This window comes from Thunnus maccoyii, chromosome 8, assembly GCF_910596095.1.
Source record: "Thunnus maccoyii chromosome 8, fThuMac1.1, whole genome shotgun sequence".
Lineage (NCBI taxonomy): Eukaryota > Metazoa > Chordata > Actinopteri > Scombriformes > Scombridae > Thunnus > Thunnus maccoyii.
In genome coordinates this window covers 11,163,778-11,184,244 of record NC_056540.1, presented here as the reverse complement: position 1 = coordinate 11,184,244, position 20,467 = coordinate 11,163,778, and the positions used below count along the sequence as shown (strand labels likewise).

Here is a 20,467-nt window from a genome sequence, read left to right as displayed (position 1 = left end):
TGCCGATGAGACTCACTGTATGTTCTTTTATTGACCTACTTAGAGCAACAAACCTTCCTCCCCTCCCCTTCCCACTGCACCTCCACCCCAGTTTGGGCCAGACTTCCCCCCTCTCACTATCATTTCTTTTAGTGTCCCTCTCTGTTATGCGTGATAGATGTTGCATGCTCTGTCTATGTCTATAAATACATTCAATATCCTGGTTCCCCTCCCTGTGTTTCTGGCTCCTCGTGCAGGGGTTTCATTCCAGAATCAATGCATATCTATGTTTCCATCCGATCGGTCGGACTCCCAATTCTATATTGCAGTGCTGAAGGCGGGTTATCGAGGTTCAGATCGGTGAATAGAAACAGATAAGAGCCTGTTTTCTTTCACAGTTACACACACACATGCATCACAGCAGCAGGCCAACAGGCTTGTCCACGTTATTACTGGTGATGGATGTGTGTTATCTCGAGCATCCGTCTGATGCATCAAGAAGCGCTGACCTGTCTGTGTCAGACCTGGCTGGCCACAGGATTTATGGGCTTCATCTGGTTATGGTCTGCTGATGAAGCTGTGCGTGCGTGTGTGTGTATGTGAGAGAGAGAGAGAGAGACAGGGAGAGTGTGTGTGTGTAAGTACACATTTGATCCGCCGAATCACCAGCCTGCTGCTGCTAATTTCAATTCACCTTGAACCTGCTGCTGCTCACGTCATAAAAATCTGATCTGATGCAAGCGGAAATCCTCACAGAGAGCCCGCCCACCTGCCACTCTGCTTCTAATTTGTTCCCTAGAATGAAATTTCATCTGGAAAAAAAAAAAAAAAAGTATTTCGCCCATCAAACAAAATTCCATCAGTGACTGAGGTTGAATAGATTGCCTTGTCTGCTTTGAATACATTTGCATGAGGAAAAACTCATTTAAAGAAGTGTTCCATTGCGTTACTCTTGAGTTTCGGCTTCAGTGGCTCTACCCGGCTGTTCATTCACTGAGATGATTGAAGGATGTACCCGTGTGTAAACTCGTTAAATGGCATCCATCAATTACTGTTTCTCCTCGGTGACTTAATGTGTTGATGATGAGGGAAGGAGAGGGGAGACAGAGAGTGGGGGAGAGAGGGAGAGAGAAAAGCTTTGATTCAAGAATGCTGACCGCTAAGCCGATTCCATTCGATTCACACCAGTGGCTTTGGCCTGATGGTGTTGGGTTGGGTTGTGTTGTGTGTGTGTGTGCTGGTGGTGGTGGGGGGGGGGGGGTATTCTCTGGGCATGCATAAGGTCGATATATGCAGATACAGGAAGAGAGAGATAACTTCAGCTTGTTTTTTTGTGTGCATGTGTAAAGGTGTACACCACGTGTGCAATAACAATATGGTATGTCAGTGGGGTACTCCCAGGCAATAATTAGGTCAGAGTATGTCTTGTCTGTGAAACGTTATTAGTTTCTAGATTCAAATATGATTAGGATCGGCCCCCCACCTCATGTCATTATCAGCACATGGCCATAAGAGTCCCTCCGGTCTCATCTCTGAACGTGTTTTTCTCTTCAACAATTAAACGAAATGAGGGGAGGAACACACACACACACACACACACACACACACACACACGAAGACTTGACGCTTAGTCATTCACTTGCCTCTCCGGCATGCACACAGCAGCTTCATGTGCAGAGATGAGCAAGTCTACAGGGACTCTATTGTCTGAAGTTGTGTGCTGCATTGCAACTGCACACACTCCCCCAGATGCAGTAGCAGGTTTTCACCCTAATGCAGCACTCGCTCTCTCCGTCTGCTGAATTACAGCTAGCATCAGCAACTAAGTCTGAGAGCTATTGGCACACTCACACACTCACACACACACACACACACACACACACATACACCCCTCCGACTGCCGCTAGAGATGGAAACAGTCTCCATAGCAACATTCCCCTCTCCTGTTCAGCACTCCGCCAGTAGCAGGTCCACAGAGGGCGTGGGGGGTACAAAACAACAAGCTTTCTCTCTCTCTTTTTCTCTCTCTCTCTGTCTAAAATTATTGCCACTGTTAAACATAGGGATAGCCTTTGCTGTGTGTGCATGTGACACACATTATGCTATATCTTTTTAGCCTGGGGCTGTATAATAATTACAGTCACCCTTAGCCTCTCCCAAATCCAGGCAGATGTATGTCTTTGAGGAGGAGAGGAAAAGCTACCTTAAGGGTAGGTGTCTGTTATTTACTTTTGGTGTAACTGGAGCTATGCAGAGACACTGAAAAATGTTGGCAACGGAATATAAATGAAGCAGTTATATTTTATTGCTGTTCTATTTTGTTGATGCACTGCACAGATTGAAAGTTAGAAACTGTGTTAATACATGCCCAGACATACAGTATAAAAGCCACACAAAGTGCATGGTTCAAAAGGTTTTACAGCTTTTCTTAAATCTTAGGGTTCCTTTTTTTAATGAAGGAGCAGGAGAGTCACTGAGCAGCATAGGGTCTTGCAGCCAGGAGGGGAGAGATGAATGGCATTATTAGTGCGGCGGCGGCGTCCTCTAAAAAGCAGGAGTGCATTTAAATGGCACAGATTGGCTCACTTCAATCAGACAAGGGGCTGAATTAGTTGATATCATGCAGTGAGTCATCCCGTGGTTTCTTCTAACCCATATTTCAAACAAACTAGGGTATCTGTGTCGGAGAGTTCTCTGTGGGTTTGTCACAGCGTTTCAGAGATTCCCCCTCCCCTGAAGTGTTTTCCAGAAGTCACCCTACCAGATCTCACTGAAAGGTTTCTGTCTGACTGGTACCTTGACAGCTCTGTGCACATCCACACTGACATTTCTCTGCTCTGCTTCCTGTGTTGCAGCTGACATTATCTCAACTGTGGAGTTTAACTCATCGGGGGAGCTGTTGGCCACCGGAGATAAAGGAGGCAGAGTGGTTGTCTTCCAGAGGGAGCAGGAGGTAGGAAATGCCACCAATGCAACACTAATTATGCTGCCCTTCTGCTGAGAGGGCTTGACAGCCTAGAACCATTATAGACGGGGTAAAAAATTGGTTGATTTTAGATAACTAGCAAGAAAATGGGTTCATTTGAAATGCTTTGGAAATAATTGCTGGAATATAGCTTGAAATTCAGCAGTAAATGTCTTGAAACCAGAAATAGCAGCTAATATAATAACCATAACATTATAAACTTCCAGTTAAGATCCTAAGGTTTTCAAAGATACCAAATATTTCTTGCTGAATTATACAGAAATGTGTGCAAAATGGTGCACATCTACATTTTTTCATTTTATGTAATGCAGCAGCCCAGAAAATATAATATGTTGGAGAGTAGTAAATGTGGTGCAGCTGCAATGAAGCAGTGGAATAAGCCAATAAAAACTGCATAGGCAATGTGATGTTGTTGAGTGGTGAGGAAAAAATGTTTAATCTAACCTTGAGGCAATATAAAGATAAGAAGATCGATACCATGAATATGAAGCTACAGGCAGCAGCCAATTAGCTTAGCTTAGCACAAAAACTCTCTCATTAATATGTCATATCTCATTTGTTTGAAAATGAGGCAGAGAGTTACTGTAGTGCCAGATTATTTCATGGTCAGGCACAGTGACTTCCTGGAGTCTTGTTGTGGTTGCTAGTGGAGACTGGACGTAACCCCACGTAAAAAAGAAAAAACATAATAAAAATTGTTTTTACACTTCAGTTTTTGTTCCAGATTAAATAAACAAGATATAATGTGTTAATTTAGATGTGCCAGGGGGCATAGTTTCATATCTTTTGACAGAGCCAGGCTAGCTGTTTCCCCCTGTGTCCAGTCTTTGTGCTAAGCTAAGCTAACTGGCTGCTAGCTCCAGCTTCATAATGAATGGACAGATAAGAGAGTGGTATAGATCAATCAGCTTAGTCTCAGCAAGAGAGGAAATAAGTGTGTTTCCCGAAATGTCAAACTATTCCTTCAAAGGGGAAATTTAAGCAAATTTTTCCCAAATCTCCACATCCCATTTATTTTAGTATTTAATCATCTGAAATTAACAGAAAGCAGGTCAATCTCTAATTATGTTTCTCCTTCTTTTGCAGAGTAAGAGCCAGCCCCAGCGTCGAGGGGAGTACAATGTTTACAGCACATTCCAGAGCCACGAGCCGGAGTTTGACTACCTGAAGAGTTTGGAGATTGAGGAGAAGATCAACAAGATCAAATGGCTTCCTCAGCAGAACGCCGCCTACTTCCTGCTCTCCACCAATGGTCAGTCACTTAGCTATGACGGCCTCGGTTTTTGAGCGAAACACGTGGCAAAACAGGGTCAAAGTAACCATCAATCTATCACGAGTTTGTTTAAATGTGGGTGTTATGGTGCTCTCAGTCAATAAAAGTGTCAACTAAAGGCATGATTCAAGTCAGATAGTATACATCTGATATACAGAGAGGAATATTTTCCTGCATAGCAAAGTGTTATTAATATCACATGAAAATGTCTCTTTGGCTATTTGTGTGAATGTATTGGTGTTTCGCTTGGCCAAGCAAGTGCCACCAGCAGAAGCGTTTCAGATTGAGAACTTCATGCATGGCTGCCACAGCAGGAACACACACACACATGCACATATATCAAAGCATGTGCCACCACACACACCATACACGCACAGACACACACACACACACACACACACACACACATCAGCAGAGAGACGTCTTGCAGATTGTGGGCGTCATGCATGGCTGCTACAGAAGTGCTAGCGGTGGCTGGAGCAGATGGTGAAGGATCCTGTGGCGATGGCCTCGCTGCTCTGACACCAATATTCACAGCGGAAATTAAAAGAAAAAAAAAAAAAGAAAGCAACAACCTGACTGCAGCCGCCATCCTCCTCACTAGACCGAGAAGATGAGATGTAACTGGTGTTTATGTGATGCAGAATTGAAAAGCACCCAGATGGCTTTTTTTTTCAGGGGGAGCGTATATTGCAGCGAGGAAATGTAGTCAACTTGTAGATTGGTATCAGTGACATCACAATCTACACAGGAGCCGCCATTCATCATCCACACTGGCTCCTGCCCAGCTACATGCCAGATTGGCTGCCCAACCCCCCGCATCCATCTTGTATCTGAGATTCACTGTAGTGAGCCATGTTCTAACTGTGTTTTGTGTTTCTCTGTGTGTGTGTGTGTGTGTGTTTGTGTGATGTATCCATCCCAGACAAGACGGTTAAGCTTTGGAAGATCAGCGAGAGAGACAAGCGTCCGGAGGGCTACAACCTGAAGGATGACGACGGACGGATCAGGGACCCGTCGACCATCACCTCGCTACGGGTAAGAGGTCAAACCATGGTCAAACAACACCCAAAGAAGCACATGTACTCTGGTTTATTAAAATTGAACTGTTTGGCTCTGGAGTGAATACCAGGTTATGATCTGAAGATTGAATTCATCTTGAATGGAAACAAAACATTTAAAGCTACAGCATCATTTCAGGCTTCTTTTAGAGGTAGAGGTAGGAACCTCATACAATTATAATTATAAGGTGTTAATCATATAAACGTAAAATATGAAAAATTACTGTCACTATTTCCATGAATATTTGATAAAAGTATATCATTTTAAATCCTAACAATGTGCCATGAATGATAGAGCTGTAAAGGTCATTACTGTCCAGTGCAGACATTAGATTTAAATGCTCCATTTATATTTTTCATTTATATGTTTGATATCTAGATTTTATAACTATGATGTACTGTAGAGAACCATCTCATAGTATTTAATTCTATGGAACAAGAAGAATAATATAAATAATTGCACATCTCAGTATTTAATCCTATTATCCAATTTATGTTGCAAAAGCATAAATCCAAATAAGTCTTATGTTCTGTCATCCTTAACAATCACATGACATTTAAAGGTAATTCAGTAGTTTAGAGAGCTGCAAATTAAATGAAACAGAGCTCCCAAAGATTTGATTGAACTTGCTTTTCTGGAAAGGCATGTTCAAAATCCTCTGAAGTCTGAGCAGGAACAGCACAGATAAGCTGATTAAATCAAAATTTAGCATTCACTCATTCATTATGCTATGATAGCCTTTAATCCTGCAGAGACTTCTTAGCATTACAAGCTGTAACTGTATCAAAGTTGATACATCATTTAAATACCTGCTGAATATCATACAGTGTGGACAATTTTAAACTTGGACTGGCAGCGGAAAGTGAGAATGAGTGATCGATGTGTGCACTGAGGTGAAGACCATGAAAGGATCATCCTCTCCCTCTCTCTCTCTCCCCCCTCTCTCTCATCCTTATCACTCCAGTACCTCTTTAATTTTCACACAAAGACAGCACACACATAGGACAGTGTGTGTGTGTGTGTGTCTGCCATAGTAGATTAGTGCTGTGTTCAGCGTGTCTGTCCCTCTTTGTCTGGCTGACCAGGGGATCATAGCAACCTGGAGGACAGGCCGGGACTGTGGCAATCCTGTTTAGAGGCTGTGAAATCTGTGCGGGGGGGGGGGGCAGAGGCAGAGAGGGAGGAACACAGAAATATTATTCCAAAATGCAGCCAAGAAATCAAACAAAAAAATGTATGATGTCAGGTTTTTTTCATTCAATATCTCCTTTAAACATCAAATATGTAGGAAATTGCTTCAAAATTCTAGGTTGTGGGTAGATTTCATAAAGAATGTGCTACTTTTAAAAGCGTGGTTATCTAAATTTAAAATATTCTGTATAACATGCTATAAGGAAAAGGATCCATTGAGAAGGTGCAGGGGCAGGCTGAACCGTGTAACAGGGGGTTATGGGTTAATACGGTCCGTGTCTCTCTGGACAGCCAGTGAAAGACATGGAAACGAAGTGACACCCATGGAGATACAGCAGCCTGCTGGGTTGCCATGTCTCTCTGTCAGTGCCAGCAACGGACGAGAGAAAAAGGGGAGAAGAAGCAGTCGATTTGTTCTCCTCTCTCCCTCCCCTCCCTTCTCTCTTTGTCTGGGTTTTATCTGGCCAACGGGGGGCTGCATGCAGACTGGTGCTGGGCGTCTTTGAAGCCGGAGCAGCACTGTGCTACTGTGTGTGTGTGTGTGTATATTTGTGTGTGTGTGTGTGTGTGTGTGTGTGTGTGTGTGTGTGTGAGCTTGTCTTAATTCTGCAGAGTTCAGTTATCATTCCTCAGCAGGGCCTAGCGATGCCCTCGGGCCATCTCTCTTTCCACCTTCTTTGCTCTCTCTCTTTTCTCTCTCTCTCGCTCTCACACACACACACACAAACAAGAGAACAGCAGTGGCTTCTTCAGCACTTATGAGAAAGAGAGAGAGAGAGAGAGAGAGAGAGAGAGAGAGGCATGATCACTGAGTAGCCGTGTTGCAAATAGATATTCACAGTATGATTGAACCAGCTCATCAAACAGCCCCGGAGCCCTTCCGTCACTGACTCTGTTTCATTAAGATTTGTGGAGTAAATGTCATATGAATCCCTGGAGTCATGCGGTTGTGGTTCACACACACAAACACTTTCTGTATATTCACACACAAAAAAATGCACACAGATAAATATCTAAGAGGGCCTCTAGGAGACCAGCATCAAAGGATATAAAACATTGCATCAGTGTTTACGAAACACATGAAAGCCTTCATATTTTTTTCCCCTTTTTTTAATGGACTTCTGTCTTTACCACCAGGTGCCGGTGCTGCAGCCTATGGACTTGATGGTTGAAGCTACAGCCAGGCGAGTATTCAGCAACGCCCACACATACCACATCAATTCCATCTCTGTCAACTCCGACCTTCAGACCTTCATCTCCACTGACGACCTCAGAGTGAACCTATGGAACCTGGAGATCACTGATCGCAGCTTCAGTATCCTCTCATCTGTGTCTTTCTCTGTTCTATGTTCAGGACATATTATAGTTTGCATAAAACTATGAAAACATAATAAGAAAATGCGCGTAACTTAAGATTTTTCAGAGCTAAAATTTGAATCCTCAGCTGCTGTCCGCTACATTACAAATAGCCTGTAGTGTCTGTCTAAGAGTTGTAGTTGTTCCTTAGCGCCTGCCTCTCAGACATTGTGGACATCAAACCGGCCAACATGGAGGAGTTGACCGAAGTGATCACCTCAGCAGAGTTTCATCCCCAGCATTGTCACACCTTTGCCTACAGCAGCAGCAAAGGCTCTATACGCCTCTGTGACATGAGACAGGCCGCACTCTGTGACAAACACTGCAAATGTGAGTGCATTTTCAATATAATTCTTTATTCTATTTCTTTTTTTCCCCCTTAGAACGGTCAAAGGAAAAGATTGTATATGTAATAAACCCACCCTGTGTAATTTGTGTTTGACTGTAGAATGCAACTCTTCCCATTTCCCAGAAACGACTCCTAGGATGTGACCTCTGTGTCCTCAATGGTAGCGGGGTAGTAGTACTATAAAGGAAAATGAGGTAGAGAACAAGAAAGACAAGAAATAATAGAAAGATGAAAAGAATAAAAGTAATGCTGCTAAATTTATGGCAAAGGTAAAACAGAAATATATAGGGCGCTCAGTCACCATGGATGCTTGTTCACATTCACATTTTTCTGCTTCAGCTCCACCTTTGTGTTGCTGTGACACGAAACCTTCCCCCCCTGCTCAATATGCCACGATTGATAACCCATCAATAAATCTCTGTGCGTCTCAAACAATGAATGGCCTTCTCTGAAGCTCACCATCACATGCATACACTTTGCCCGAATGAATAATGAATACATTGACATTTTAGCTGGGAAATCAATGGCTTAAGAGCAATCGCATTAGTCCCTCATGGACACACCTTGTTGTTCAATAATGTCAGTCATTTCCTCAGACATATTGATGTGTTCACCAGAGCGTGCGCTAACACGGCCTGTTGAATTTCACATGAGCATTTGAGGGTTAAATAAGAAAAAAAATGTAGGATTTGGTGGTAAATGTGACGTCTTAGGTATTCACAGGCACCCTACAGTATGTGCAGACTCTGATTGTTTGATATTGACATGTACGTGCCTTGACAGGTGCTTGCAGTGCGAGACTACACACACACACACACACACACACACACACACACACACACACACACACACACAAAGCAGGCAGGTGCTCTCGTTAGCCTTAGGATGGGTCTGTTAATACCTACACTGCATGAACATGTGAGGCTCAGAGCAATGTTATAATGCCCTCCCACTCAAACACACACACACACACACACACACAGCTCCTCCTTCCCTTGACATACAAACACATACACATACAGAACATCCTGAACCTCCTAGCTACATAAACAACAAAAAAACACCCACAATCATACTGTATCTCCTCCCGTACCTGTAAATCTGAGAGGCTGCTGAAATCAATCAGTGTTAGACAGAAGATGGATGCATGGATGGATGGATGGATGAGGGAAGGATGGATGGAGATATAGGAGAGGATTGCCAAAACACTGAGCCCCAGGACAGAGAGAGAGGGACCAAACAGCCCCCCTGCCAACTCCCCAGGGACCCTATTATACACCCCTGGAGTGGGATAGGAGGGAGGGCACACACAGACATGCATATATACATGCACACATTGCACACACCCACTTATACGCAAACACTGACACACACACACACACACAAATAAATCCAGCAGGGCTCAAATGGGCCCGGCACTTTGACATTGATTTGTTTTTCTTATCCCTTCCTCACCCTCCCATTTTTTCATCTTTCATGCCGCATCCCTTGTTAGGCTCCCCATTGACACATCACAGAGCTATTCTCCAGGCCTCAGCTGAGGAGGAGGGAGGTGCAGGGAGGAGGTGGGGAGGAGGAGAACGGTGGGGGCATTTTTTTTTGGAGCGATGGAGAGGAGAGAGGGGAGGAATGGTGGAAGGAGAAGAAGAGGAGAAGGAGGAGGAGGAGCAGGGAGCAACAATAACTTGACAGCTAACGATGGAATGCCTGGCTCTTATCCCCAGCGTGCTGGCCTGCACACAGATCAGCAGCTGCCAAAATCAATATGAATCATAACCAATATTTACCCAGCATGCTGACCCACGACTGTCTCCCTAAGCACACAGAGAAATAATCCTGTGAAGAGATGCAGCTGCCGAGCAAAACCTTGCATCCAGGCATTGTTGTGCTGTTATTGTTAGCTAATGACAGCCCCCACCACCCAAACAAAATCTGCTTTGTGTTTTCACAGCGGATGATTAAAAGAATCGCGGGAGGAAAGACATCTCTTTTAAGTAGCGACCTCCTACGGTGTGAAATGTGTTTTATGTGTCAAAAGATAACTGCTTCTCGCGCGTTCTCTCTTGTAGACTTCGAGGAACCGGAGGATCCTTCCACTCGCTCCTTTTTCTCTGAAATCATCTCATCCATCTCTGACGTGAAGTTCAGCCACAACGGGCGCTACCTGATGACAAGGGACTACCTCACTGTCAAAGTGTGGGACCTTCAAATGGAGAACAAACCACTTGAGACATACCAGGTACGTTTTCTTTGTGCTTTTATGCGCCTGTTGGACAGCTAGAAGGCTCCGAAGATAATTCTCAGTTGGTGAAGTTGGTAAATAATGGTCAGGTCCAGATCAAATCAAAACGTATTGATTTCAGACTAATCACTCAACATAATCCTGTTTCACTGTCACTCTTGCCAATCTGCAGCCCTATCATCTTTAGCAATTACCCCAGGAGGGCTTATTGAGCTTACTGCCCATAAGAAGACAGATAGTGGCAGTGCTCATGCAACCTAAAGGGCAAAACCTCCCACTGTGTGGTCATTGGGGTCAGATCCACACTGTCTGATCAGGGGAAGCCATCTTAGGGCAGGTCATGATTGATAAGGCCATCAGCTGGGCTCAAGGGATTCTCTTCTCCGCCTCCACCTGCTACCTAGCGTCTTAGCGTAGGTCACCAGGTCTGGAGGGATTACTGAAAGTAGAGCATATGGTCATGCAGCCTATAGTTGTCCACTGAAAGGCAATGTAATGAGCTTTAGATGCTGGGAAAGTGTGATCCTAATTCATTAACTAGTTCATGCTTCACAGATTCATTCGTTTTGTTTGTTTTCCAGGTTCACGATTATTTGCGAGGCAAACTTTGCTCTCTGTATGAAAATGACTGCATCTTTGACAAATTCGAGTGCGTCTGGAATGGATCAGACAGGTGAGATTTCCTCGATCCATCCATCTATCCATCATCAATCCATTCGTCCATCTCAATAACCTTCCCTTACTCCTCTGTTCCTCCTCAGCGTCATCATGACCGGCTCCTACAACAACTTTTTCCGAATGTTTGACCGAAACACCAAACGGGACGTCACACTGGAAGCATCCAGGGAGAACAGCAAGCCCAGAGCTATTCTTAAGCCTCGCAAGGTACAACACTTCTCATCAAAACAAGTAATCCTGAGAAGTACTGAGTGGAAGAAACTGGGTTTGCTGTTTCATAATACCTGGGACTCCCAATCAGTCAGGACAGCTGAAGAAGCCTCTTTGATGAGTGGCAAAACGTCTTTTAGAATAAAACGGCCAATCCACTTACATTCAAAATAGTACTTCTAGATATCCAGCAACTTTTACATTATGTGTGGAGGCTTTTATTACAATCTAAAAAATATTAGAACAAGATACAACTGGACCAAATACAACAACACTGCTGCTGATAGATACGTTTTACTGTCTGGATGTAATATATTGGTAAGGTGGTGGAGTAGGAGGTAAAGAAATAGAAGAGGAATTAGATCTGGAGGATTCTTTAACAGATTATCTGCCTCATAATTATTTTAGGACACTGTGCAGAAATAGCATATCAAAAAACACCCGCTTTATCAGTAAGACTCACAAAGTGGGGCTACAACAGTTCAGAGTTGTGTGAAATTCACATACCAGCAGGAAAGGCACAAATAAAAATGTACAAATGAAATATAAAACATTTTTTTAAATAAAAGCAAGCAGTTGCTCTATTAGAGAAAGCTGAAACATGATGTTTCATCCTCTTTTGTTCTTTTTACATAATTTATTTTGACAACAAAATGGAGAAGTTGGGCATAAACATGAACATACCATGCACAGTAGACTAATCTAAAATTACCTCTTTTCCAACTAAAGCTGCATTAAATCTGTATTTTTATATGAACAATAGTTCAAATGACAATGGGTCATGTGAATAGAGAAGCTCAGAGTGACAAACCCAATGGGGGATGATCACCTGGCTCCCTCAGCTCCACAGAGTATTAAGTGTCTTTCAGCTCATTGTTTTGGTTTTAGATCCTCCTGCTTTACCGTTTTGTCTCACTGCTCTGATAAACCTTTTTTACAGCCGCAGCAGACAGCTGTTTTCAAACTCGGATAAACCTACTGTGTGCTACCTGCCCAGTACCAAACAGCAGACAGACAGTCAGCGATTAGCTGGTGAATATAGTGGAGCATTTAGCCACTAAAGAGCCAGATATTTCCCTTGTGAGTTAGTGGCGACCAAAACTAGTTTGAAGGAGAGTGAATATTGTTATTATATTTGTTGGGTGGCCAGAAACAGAACACTGTGCTGTGCCCGCTGGATATGTAGATAAGCAACTGATATGTCAGCGTTGTGTTTACAGCTTGTTGCGCTGCCCGCAAGTGACCAAAAAATGAATTCATACTGCTTCTACATCACTGAAATAAGTTTTAATTTGTGCTTTAGGATTGTGTGTACTCTCACATCTTCACACCTCTTCATCCCTCTTGTTGTTCTCCAGGTGTGTGTGGGTGGGAAACGTCGTAAGGACGAGATCAGTGTCGACAGCTTAGACTTCAGCAAGAAGATCCTTCACACTACGTGGCACCCGCATGAGAACATTATCGCCGTGGCAGCCACCAACAACCTCTACATCTTCCAAGACAAGGTCAACTAAAGGGCAAGCTGCCCCCGCTGACCCTTGACCCCACACGTGAGGATGAGGGAGGGAGAGGTAGGGCGGGAGAAAGAGAGAGATGGAGCTCTTATCAACATCCTCCTCCTCCTCCTCCTCCTCCTCTTCCTATGTCGTGTTGCTGCTGTCTTGAATTTCACCGCTCTGCTGAGGAGGAAGTGCAGAGTTTCCTGGAAGGGGGACGTATCCAGTGACTGAAACGGGTGCGGTATGAATTTGGTGAAGATGGAAACGGATACAGCCTGGGTACAGCTAGAAGAAAAAGGTTCCTTTGAAACCAAGAATGAACTTTCATTCTTCAATTTGACTTCTAATTTAATTTATTTAGCCACGTGGACACATACAGAAGTGAATCCTGTGCATTTATGCAACAAGAGGATTGCTGCATGAATAACGTGATGTAGCAGCCCTCTGGACCCTGAGGAAAGGGACGGATGTGGGTACACTGAACAAAACGTAGAGCACACACACAGAGATCTAGCTTACATGATGGTGGCTCAACGTCATGTAGCAACAGTGCCCCCTCTCTCTTTGAATCTGCTCATGCTACAGTGCATGTGACCAACCCCTGGACAGTGCAACCTGCTGCAAAAGAATTCCTACATAAGAGGAAGAGACTGTTAATCTCTGACCCCACAAACTGAGAGTTTTCTCTGCCTGTCACACACGGTCAGTCTTTCTAGTACCAATTTTTTGTCTCCCTGGTGAGACCGCTGTAGTCTGTAATGTGAATGAAGCCCTTCCAGGCTGTGTCAATGGTTTTATTTAATGCTGTTGTTTTATCAAGTCCTTCTCTTGGTTAATGAGTCTGTTTAGAAAGCTGTGGTGCCTTCTTTTGGTATGTGGGGGTTCGATGTATCGGGTGCGGGAGGGATGGGGGGGAGGGGGGGGAGGGGACTGAGTTCAAGGCAGGAGTGTGAATGTTTCAAATGACATGTTAACTTAGGAATTTTCTTTTGTTTTTTTCTCTTTCTCTCTATAAACAAACATTTAAAAAGCTCCACTGAGGTCCCAAGTGGAAAAAGTGCTTGAAGCAGTGTAGTCAAGATTACATTATAGCACCGGCTACATGCTTGTGAGTTCAGGGGAGGACCCTTCTACTTTTACGCTGTGATGTGTACAAAGTAATTGTTGCCCTGCAGTCAGTCTGATGTCATCAGTTTGCAAGAGACACGAAAAAGCCACATTCATTTTTTATTTGTGCAAAACTCCTGCTGAAAAAAGAAATTCCCCACCACTTTTTTTTTTACCTGTTTGGATAGTACTAAAAATGATCTGTAGATGGTTGAACTGTAAACTTTTCATGTCAAAGTATTGAACTTAAATTTGAGATTTCTTGACGTAACATAATGCTAGCATAGCTCATTTTGCATGCGTTGGATCTAAATCTGATGAAACTGACAACCTGCATATAGATAATTGAACATCTACAGATCATCTGAAGCACTATACAAGATATTTGCTTTCTCCAGTGGCTACAAGACGTAGCCAATTTCAGTTTAGATCGCCTGTCCATGTTCCTCCTCTCGCTGAATGAAGATGGGTAATGTGGAACAGTAGCAGGTTGGGTTTTAGCTTTGATCAGTTTGGAGATTTTGTGTTAAGAGCCAACAAGGTCTAAATGAACTCTGTGAAATCAGGGAATTATTAAGTGTGATTCCTTTAAACAGTAATGTCTTCTAAACAACCTCCTTTGTGACACTTCTAATTGAAACAAAAAAAAAAAACAACCTTTTATAGCTCAGAATGTATTGAAATGCAATTAATTACCATGCAGTCTTTATGCTTACTGGACTTTCTTTGAATAAAAAATAATAAAGATGTGCAAGTTCAAATCCTGCATCGTTGGACGTCCTCTGTTATGACTCGAACTGATTGTGAATCAAATGTTTATGTCCTGATTGTTTTCATTTACAGTGCTGCTTGTGATGTTTGGGCGCCCTCATGTGGATAAAATGTTGTACATGTAAATCCAGTCTGGGAAACAGACAGGGAGGAAACAGATTTTCATTGCTGTAACTGGACACAGCTGGTGGTTGATTTTAAGTAACAACTTTTACAGTTTTCATAATTACTTCTGATTATTCATGTTTATTTATATCATGCATTTTAAAAACCACTTATAGGGCAGGAAACAGCTGAAAAATAGTCACTGACTCACCCTAATAACTCATATAGCCTAATATAATTATATTTTAGTTTTTTTCGCAACAAATTCCAAAAATGTCTTTGCTAAAATAACGTGGATTTTGTGCCAAAAATGTTATATTTTCTAACTCTTCTGTTGCATCTAAAGAAAACCTTTCTAACTCACAAACATTTAGGCTTCACAAATTAGAAATCCAGTACATTCATATGTCGCACCGTGTGCATTATGCAGACTTTTCCTAATTGGCCCCGTGAGGCTGAGGTCTACGCACATTTTGTCAGCTGGGGACACCAGCTGTCAATCAAACAGCATCTTTATAACTAGCAGCAGCAGCCGCATCACTGTGTCTCAGGATAAACCCGGACACAGACAGGAGCTCCACTGTGATCATCGATTGTCAATCGATACCTTCTCTGATGCGATTATTCTTACAGGTTTAGATTCAGGAGGCTAGTATTTCTAGATATATTGCATTTTTCTTGCGCACTTCAATTTTTTATCACATTTTTTTTGTCTCCTGGCAACTTTTAAAAAAAAAAAAAATTTCTTCAGCTCACCATCCTTTTTGGTTAAAGATGGACAAACTAAGTGGGAACAATGCGACTGTGGTGAACAGCTCCTTAGACAGGTGGCAATTCAATGAACGCGGCTCGTACCAACACCTGGACACCGGGGAGCTGAGAGTCCTGGTGCCGGCTATTCTGGGAGTCATCTGTGTCTTGGGTGTGGCTTGTAACCTCACTGCGATGGTCATCTTGTTCTCCAACGCCCATAAGGGCAAACTGTCTCTCATCAACTCCCTCATCTTCAACCTGATGTTTGCTGACGGGCTGGTGCTGGCGTTCACGGTGCCTTTCCGAGCCGCCTCCTACTCCAAGGCCAGCTGGAGTCTGGGCTGGGTGGTGTGCAAGACGGCCGACTGGTTCCTCCAGTCCTGCATGGCGGCGAAGAGCTTCACAGTGGCTGTCATGGCCAAAGCATGCTACCGGTACGTGTCCAATCCCACCAAGCAGGTGAGCATCCACCTGGGCTCCATCCTGGTGGTGCCCTTCTTCATCTGGCTGTCCGCCTGCTCTGTGACCGTCCCTCACTGGCTGTTTGCAAAGCTGCAGAGAGGGATCCGCGGGCTGGTGTGTGTGATGATGGTTCCTCCTGAAGCCAGGGATTTCATGTTTGTGTATGTCAAAGCATACCCCCTGGGGGTCTACTGCGCCCCTCTCAGCTTTGCCCTGATGTACTTCTGGAGGGCGTACGGCCAGTGCCAGCGCCGCTCCAGTAAGACTCAGAATCTGCGCACACAGATCCGATCCAGAAAGCTCACCTTGATGCTGTTCAGCCTGACCGTAGCCATGGCCATCCTCTGGCTTCCACAGTGGGTAGTGTGGGTTTGGGAGCGACATTTGGCTGAGAAAGAAATTGAAGGAGCTCAGCCCCTCATCTCTTCTCCTCCCCTTCTTCTAGCTCTCTCTGCTCAGCTGCTCACTTTCTCTCTGTCGCTGGTGAACCCTCTCATCGTCCTCTCCCTCTCAGAGGAGTTCAGAGAGGGCTACCGAGGTCTGTGGAGGCGGCTCACCCTGCGCAAACAACTTCCACCAAAGCCCGGACCTCACAACCCTACCACTCTCCAGTCCCCTTGCCCCAGACCAGAGACCTCAGGCCAGCCGAGGGGGGAGAGGAGCCTCCAATCCAGCTCCAGCCAGGGTCCCAGTAGAGAGGATCAGCCTCAGCTGGAGCAAGGTCGGGGAAGAGGAGGAGGAGGAGGAGGGAAAGAAGTAGACAAGGTGAGCCTCAAAGATGGGATTGTCTTGCCAGATGTGGAGCAGTTCTGGCACGAGAGGGAGACTGGCTCACACACGGATGAAAATGATCCTGTGCCGTGGGAGCACCAGAGCAAAGAGGAGAAAAAATAACAGCCACCTGCCAGCTGATCCTCAGTATGATCTCCAGTCCTCAGACAGCAGCAGCTTCATCAGCAAACCTCAGTAGAACTGCTGAGTGCTGCACCGTAAATCAGTGGTATTCTGTCAACTGTTTGTATGATATTATTCAAAGGTAAGAAGTGTGGATTACAGCTAAGTGTGGACTACAAATAGTACAGTATGATAAACATTGCAATAATGTTGTATTTGTATTGTTTCATGAGGAAGAACTAGATTATAATTAGTGTAAGATGATTTTGGTGGCTGTAAATCAAAGTTTACGGTAAGGTGGATGGCAATGTAAATTCAATATATAGATCTATATATATATATATATTTTCAGTATGCCATATAGTGAATGAAAATTGTATGTGTCTTGAAGTATTTGGACATCATACTGCCTGTTACATAATTATTACATACTTATTTTTAAAGACTGTGTGCTGCAAGAAACCCTCTAGAAAAAACAAATTTAAATCTGAAATCTCAGCTGGAGGTCAGTGTTACAATTAACGTGTTTGAATGTGTTTGTGCAATCATGTAGAAGTAGGCTGTTTCGATGTGAGTAAAAGAGTCTGTGCTTCCTGTCTTTTGTCTGTGTGAGAGATTATTTTGCAATTATTGTGTATTTGAATGACCAGTGTTTACAATAAAGACTATTCTAAAAATCGTGACTTGTGGGTGATAAAACTGTCTCATCTGTCAAAAATCATATAGATGAGTGGTAACATATAGAAGCACAACGTCAGCATAGTTTATTGTGTGCATCTGTAATTGGTGAAATCACACACAGAGACACACACATGTACAGTACAGTCTTAATGAGATGGATCAGACATTGCCGGATGGTCTCCTGCTGACATCGGGTCATTAAATATATTTTCATAAGGGCATCCATTAGAATTGCCAAGAGTTCTAATTAGAGGTGAAGAGATTTCCTCTGAACTCAGGTGGAGTCATGTCAGTGGACTTGCCCCTGTGGGAGTAAATCTCTCCGCATTGATCTGAATATACATAATAAGTAAAAACCTCGAAGTTAAAGGGATAAACAACACAAGAGGAAACTGTGCCTGAGCATATCTGTCATCGATTTGTCTGTCTGCTGTAACAGCAGCCCGACTGTGCTGAACAGTGAGGCCCTATGTAAATAATACTCCTTTACACCCCAAAAGACCCACTTTTCAAACTTTATTGACCTTGAGTTCTACATTATAAAAAGTAAAAAAACTGAGATGTAGGAGTCATCATGTAGTTACATAACACTTCTTTTTTGTTCCCTCCCCTCCCTTATGACATTTTCCTCTCATTATTCATTTATGTCGACCTTTTATTGCCAGAGGCAAGTACCTCAATCAGAGCAACACTTAACTATATAACCCACCATCAGTCCCTGGGGTAGTGACCTGGCCATAAACATTGCAGGCACAGAGAAATGCACTCATTGTTGGACTGAAATTTTAACCTGCATTGCGTAAATAGAGCAAATTAAAGGAGTACAACAATAACAGATGTGAACAATGGTGTCCCATTATCTTTACATACACCATGTGACCACCACTTGGCCAAGCCAAAATGTCTGTTGTGAAAAGGGTCTATAGCAAATGCAAAGCAATGAATTGTGGGATTTTAAGCAAAAAGTAATGTGAGTCCTAATTCTACTCTACATACACACGTCATAGTACACAGTTTTTTGCACTTAGTATGTATATTTGTACAAACAGCAAAGCATACAGTACTAATGCCATATGGACATGAATCAAATAGAAATTTTGCAAAGATCATGTCAGTTAAATTTCTCAAAGACAAAGCAATATTTTTTTCAAAGATTTAATACTTATTTTTGTCTTTTCAAAGTTTCTCTGTCTCACTAGCACCTGCAATTAATTAATTTATTTACAGCTGTGAGCAGCTTCATGTCAGTTAATTTTGTTACTTTACTTACTCAGAACCTGCCGAGAGTAGTGTGTAGCATGGTGAAGCTGTAGCATGCATGTTATGGACACAACTTGGGGGCATTATATATTGTACTAGAATTTTTACATTCAGACACCCAAATACAATGGAGATAAGTAAATATAATGCATTAGGCGGCAAATAGGGAACGATTTCGCACGCTGGTGACCTCATGTAATTTTCAGCATATCTCTGCCTGACACAACTAGAACCTAATCAGTAGAATAAATGAAAACACCTGTGTGCACATGCAGGGCCTTTTAAAGGTGACTGGACATTGTTCCAGCTGGACCTCATTAGGTCAAAGTGTGACTAATGACTTTTTGTACTGCCTCTTTGCACAAGATGTACTGCTGGCCACAGAGCTATTAACATTTTGGTGTAAAAATGCACAACTTATAGTTTAGTCATTCCAGGACATTTTGTGTTTTTTTCCATCTGTTCACACTGTTTCAGTAAGAGGAGGTAATAGTCAAACATAGTGCTGTTAAGGTGCACAAGTATGGATGTATCAGCCAGTGTCTGCTCTTTAGTTGCCATAGTTGGATATTAGTGAGTGTTTTTCTGCAGAATATTTTAATACAAAACAGTGAAGTCAATTAAAGAGTACTTGTGTTCAGTAATAATGAGATGCCTGATTATAGAGTTCAGGATAAAGAGGGAAAAAAAGGACAAAATCAGGGGCTGATTGAAAGAAAAATGTATGAAAAACAGGTGAGATAATCAACATTACAAGTGGAAAAACAACTCAGGCTTAATTAGGTCATTATACAAAGTGGGGGAGCTTTCAGCAGGTGAGATCCTCTCTTTACTGCCCTCCTAGCTGTGCCCCCCTCCCACTGTGAGGTGAGGCGGGGGTGTCACCCCTTCGTTTTATCCCTCAGCCAATCATCATCTCTAATAAATGAAACTCCGCAGGAAGTGACATGCTAGCTAACACTAATTATGCTCAGCAGGAGAGGCTGGCTGCAATTAAGCCACATACTAAAAACCTTGCCTGCCAACGCCGCATCTCCCTCTGAGTCACAGTTACCTTCACCTCCCTTTAGTCCTGGGAAAGATCACCCGGCTGTTAAGTCTGCAGAGAGTTGAGGGAGTCAGAGAGATAGAGAGAGAGAGAGTGTGTGTGTTTGGTTGTTTTTGTGTTCAAGGAAGGTTAGTTCAGGGGGTCTGGCCTTGGTATTTAGCAGTCTTTTGATTAGAATAAATCAGAGAGCTTTCATCTCAGTAAAGGATGTGGAGATCTAAAGGGCAGGCACCTTTCAGTATTTCCAGCAGAACTAAGAGGGGTGCCATTTAAACCTATAGCTACACTATCGATCAGTAACTGTTAAAAAAGGAGAGAATACTGGGCTCACGCAGAAGTGAAGCTTTAGCTCCATTGTTGCTGAATAAATCCTAAAGTGACCACCTGCTGAGGAGCAGTGTTGCTTCCCAGCACTGGAACATAAAGGCCTCCGGTAACAATGCCCGCTCACAAAACCCCACAATTCATAAGGGAAATCACTGCAACCAGAACCTGAGCCCTGGCTCCATTTACAACCTGAAACAGATTCCAAAATGACTGTATTCCTAACGTTAACAAAGC

General features: G+C 43.2%; 2 protein-coding genes across 3 annotated transcripts in view; both read left to right on the top strand.

Moving 5' to 3' along the window:
• The window catches only part of ppp2r2ba (protein phosphatase 2, regulatory subunit B, beta a), a 43,257-nt gene extending 29,542 nt beyond the window's left edge, over positions 1 to 13,715 (top strand). For both annotated transcript variants that reach the window (XM_042418554.1, XM_042418553.1), the window contains exons 2-10: positions 2,835 to 2,932; positions 4,052 to 4,217; positions 5,164 to 5,276; positions 7,629 to 7,806; positions 8,013 to 8,177; positions 10,266 to 10,435; positions 11,020 to 11,111; positions 11,200 to 11,323; positions 12,685 to 13,715. In XM_042418554.1, the coding sequence (XP_042274488.1) occupies positions 2,835 to 2,932; positions 4,052 to 4,217; positions 5,164 to 5,276; positions 7,629 to 7,806; positions 8,013 to 8,177; positions 10,266 to 10,435; positions 11,020 to 11,111; positions 11,200 to 11,323; positions 12,685 to 12,840 (1,262 nt within the window). In that variant the 3' untranslated portion in view covers positions 12,841 to 13,715. The remainder of the gene's footprint in view (positions 1 to 2,834; positions 2,933 to 4,051; positions 4,218 to 5,163; positions 5,277 to 7,628; positions 7,807 to 8,012; positions 8,178 to 10,265; positions 10,436 to 11,019; positions 11,112 to 11,199; positions 11,324 to 12,684) is intronic.
• Positions 13,716 to 14,963: 1,248 nt separating this feature from the next.
• On the top strand, positions 14,964 to 17,563 carry gpr151 (G protein-coupled receptor 151). The gene has a single exon (XM_042419273.1). The coding sequence runs from the start codon at positions 15,583 to 15,585 to the stop codon at positions 16,915 to 16,917; it is 1,335 nt and encodes a 444-aa protein (XP_042275207.1). The 5' UTR covers positions 14,964 to 15,582; the 3' UTR covers positions 16,918 to 17,563.
• Positions 17,564 to 20,467: the final 2,904 nt, after the last annotated feature.

Bases quoted from the DNA above. Each gene is read 5' to 3' on its own strand.
- gpr151 (XM_042419273.1), top strand. From the start codon at position 15,583: ATGGACAAACTAAGTGGGAACAATGCGACTGTGGTGAACAGCTCCTTA.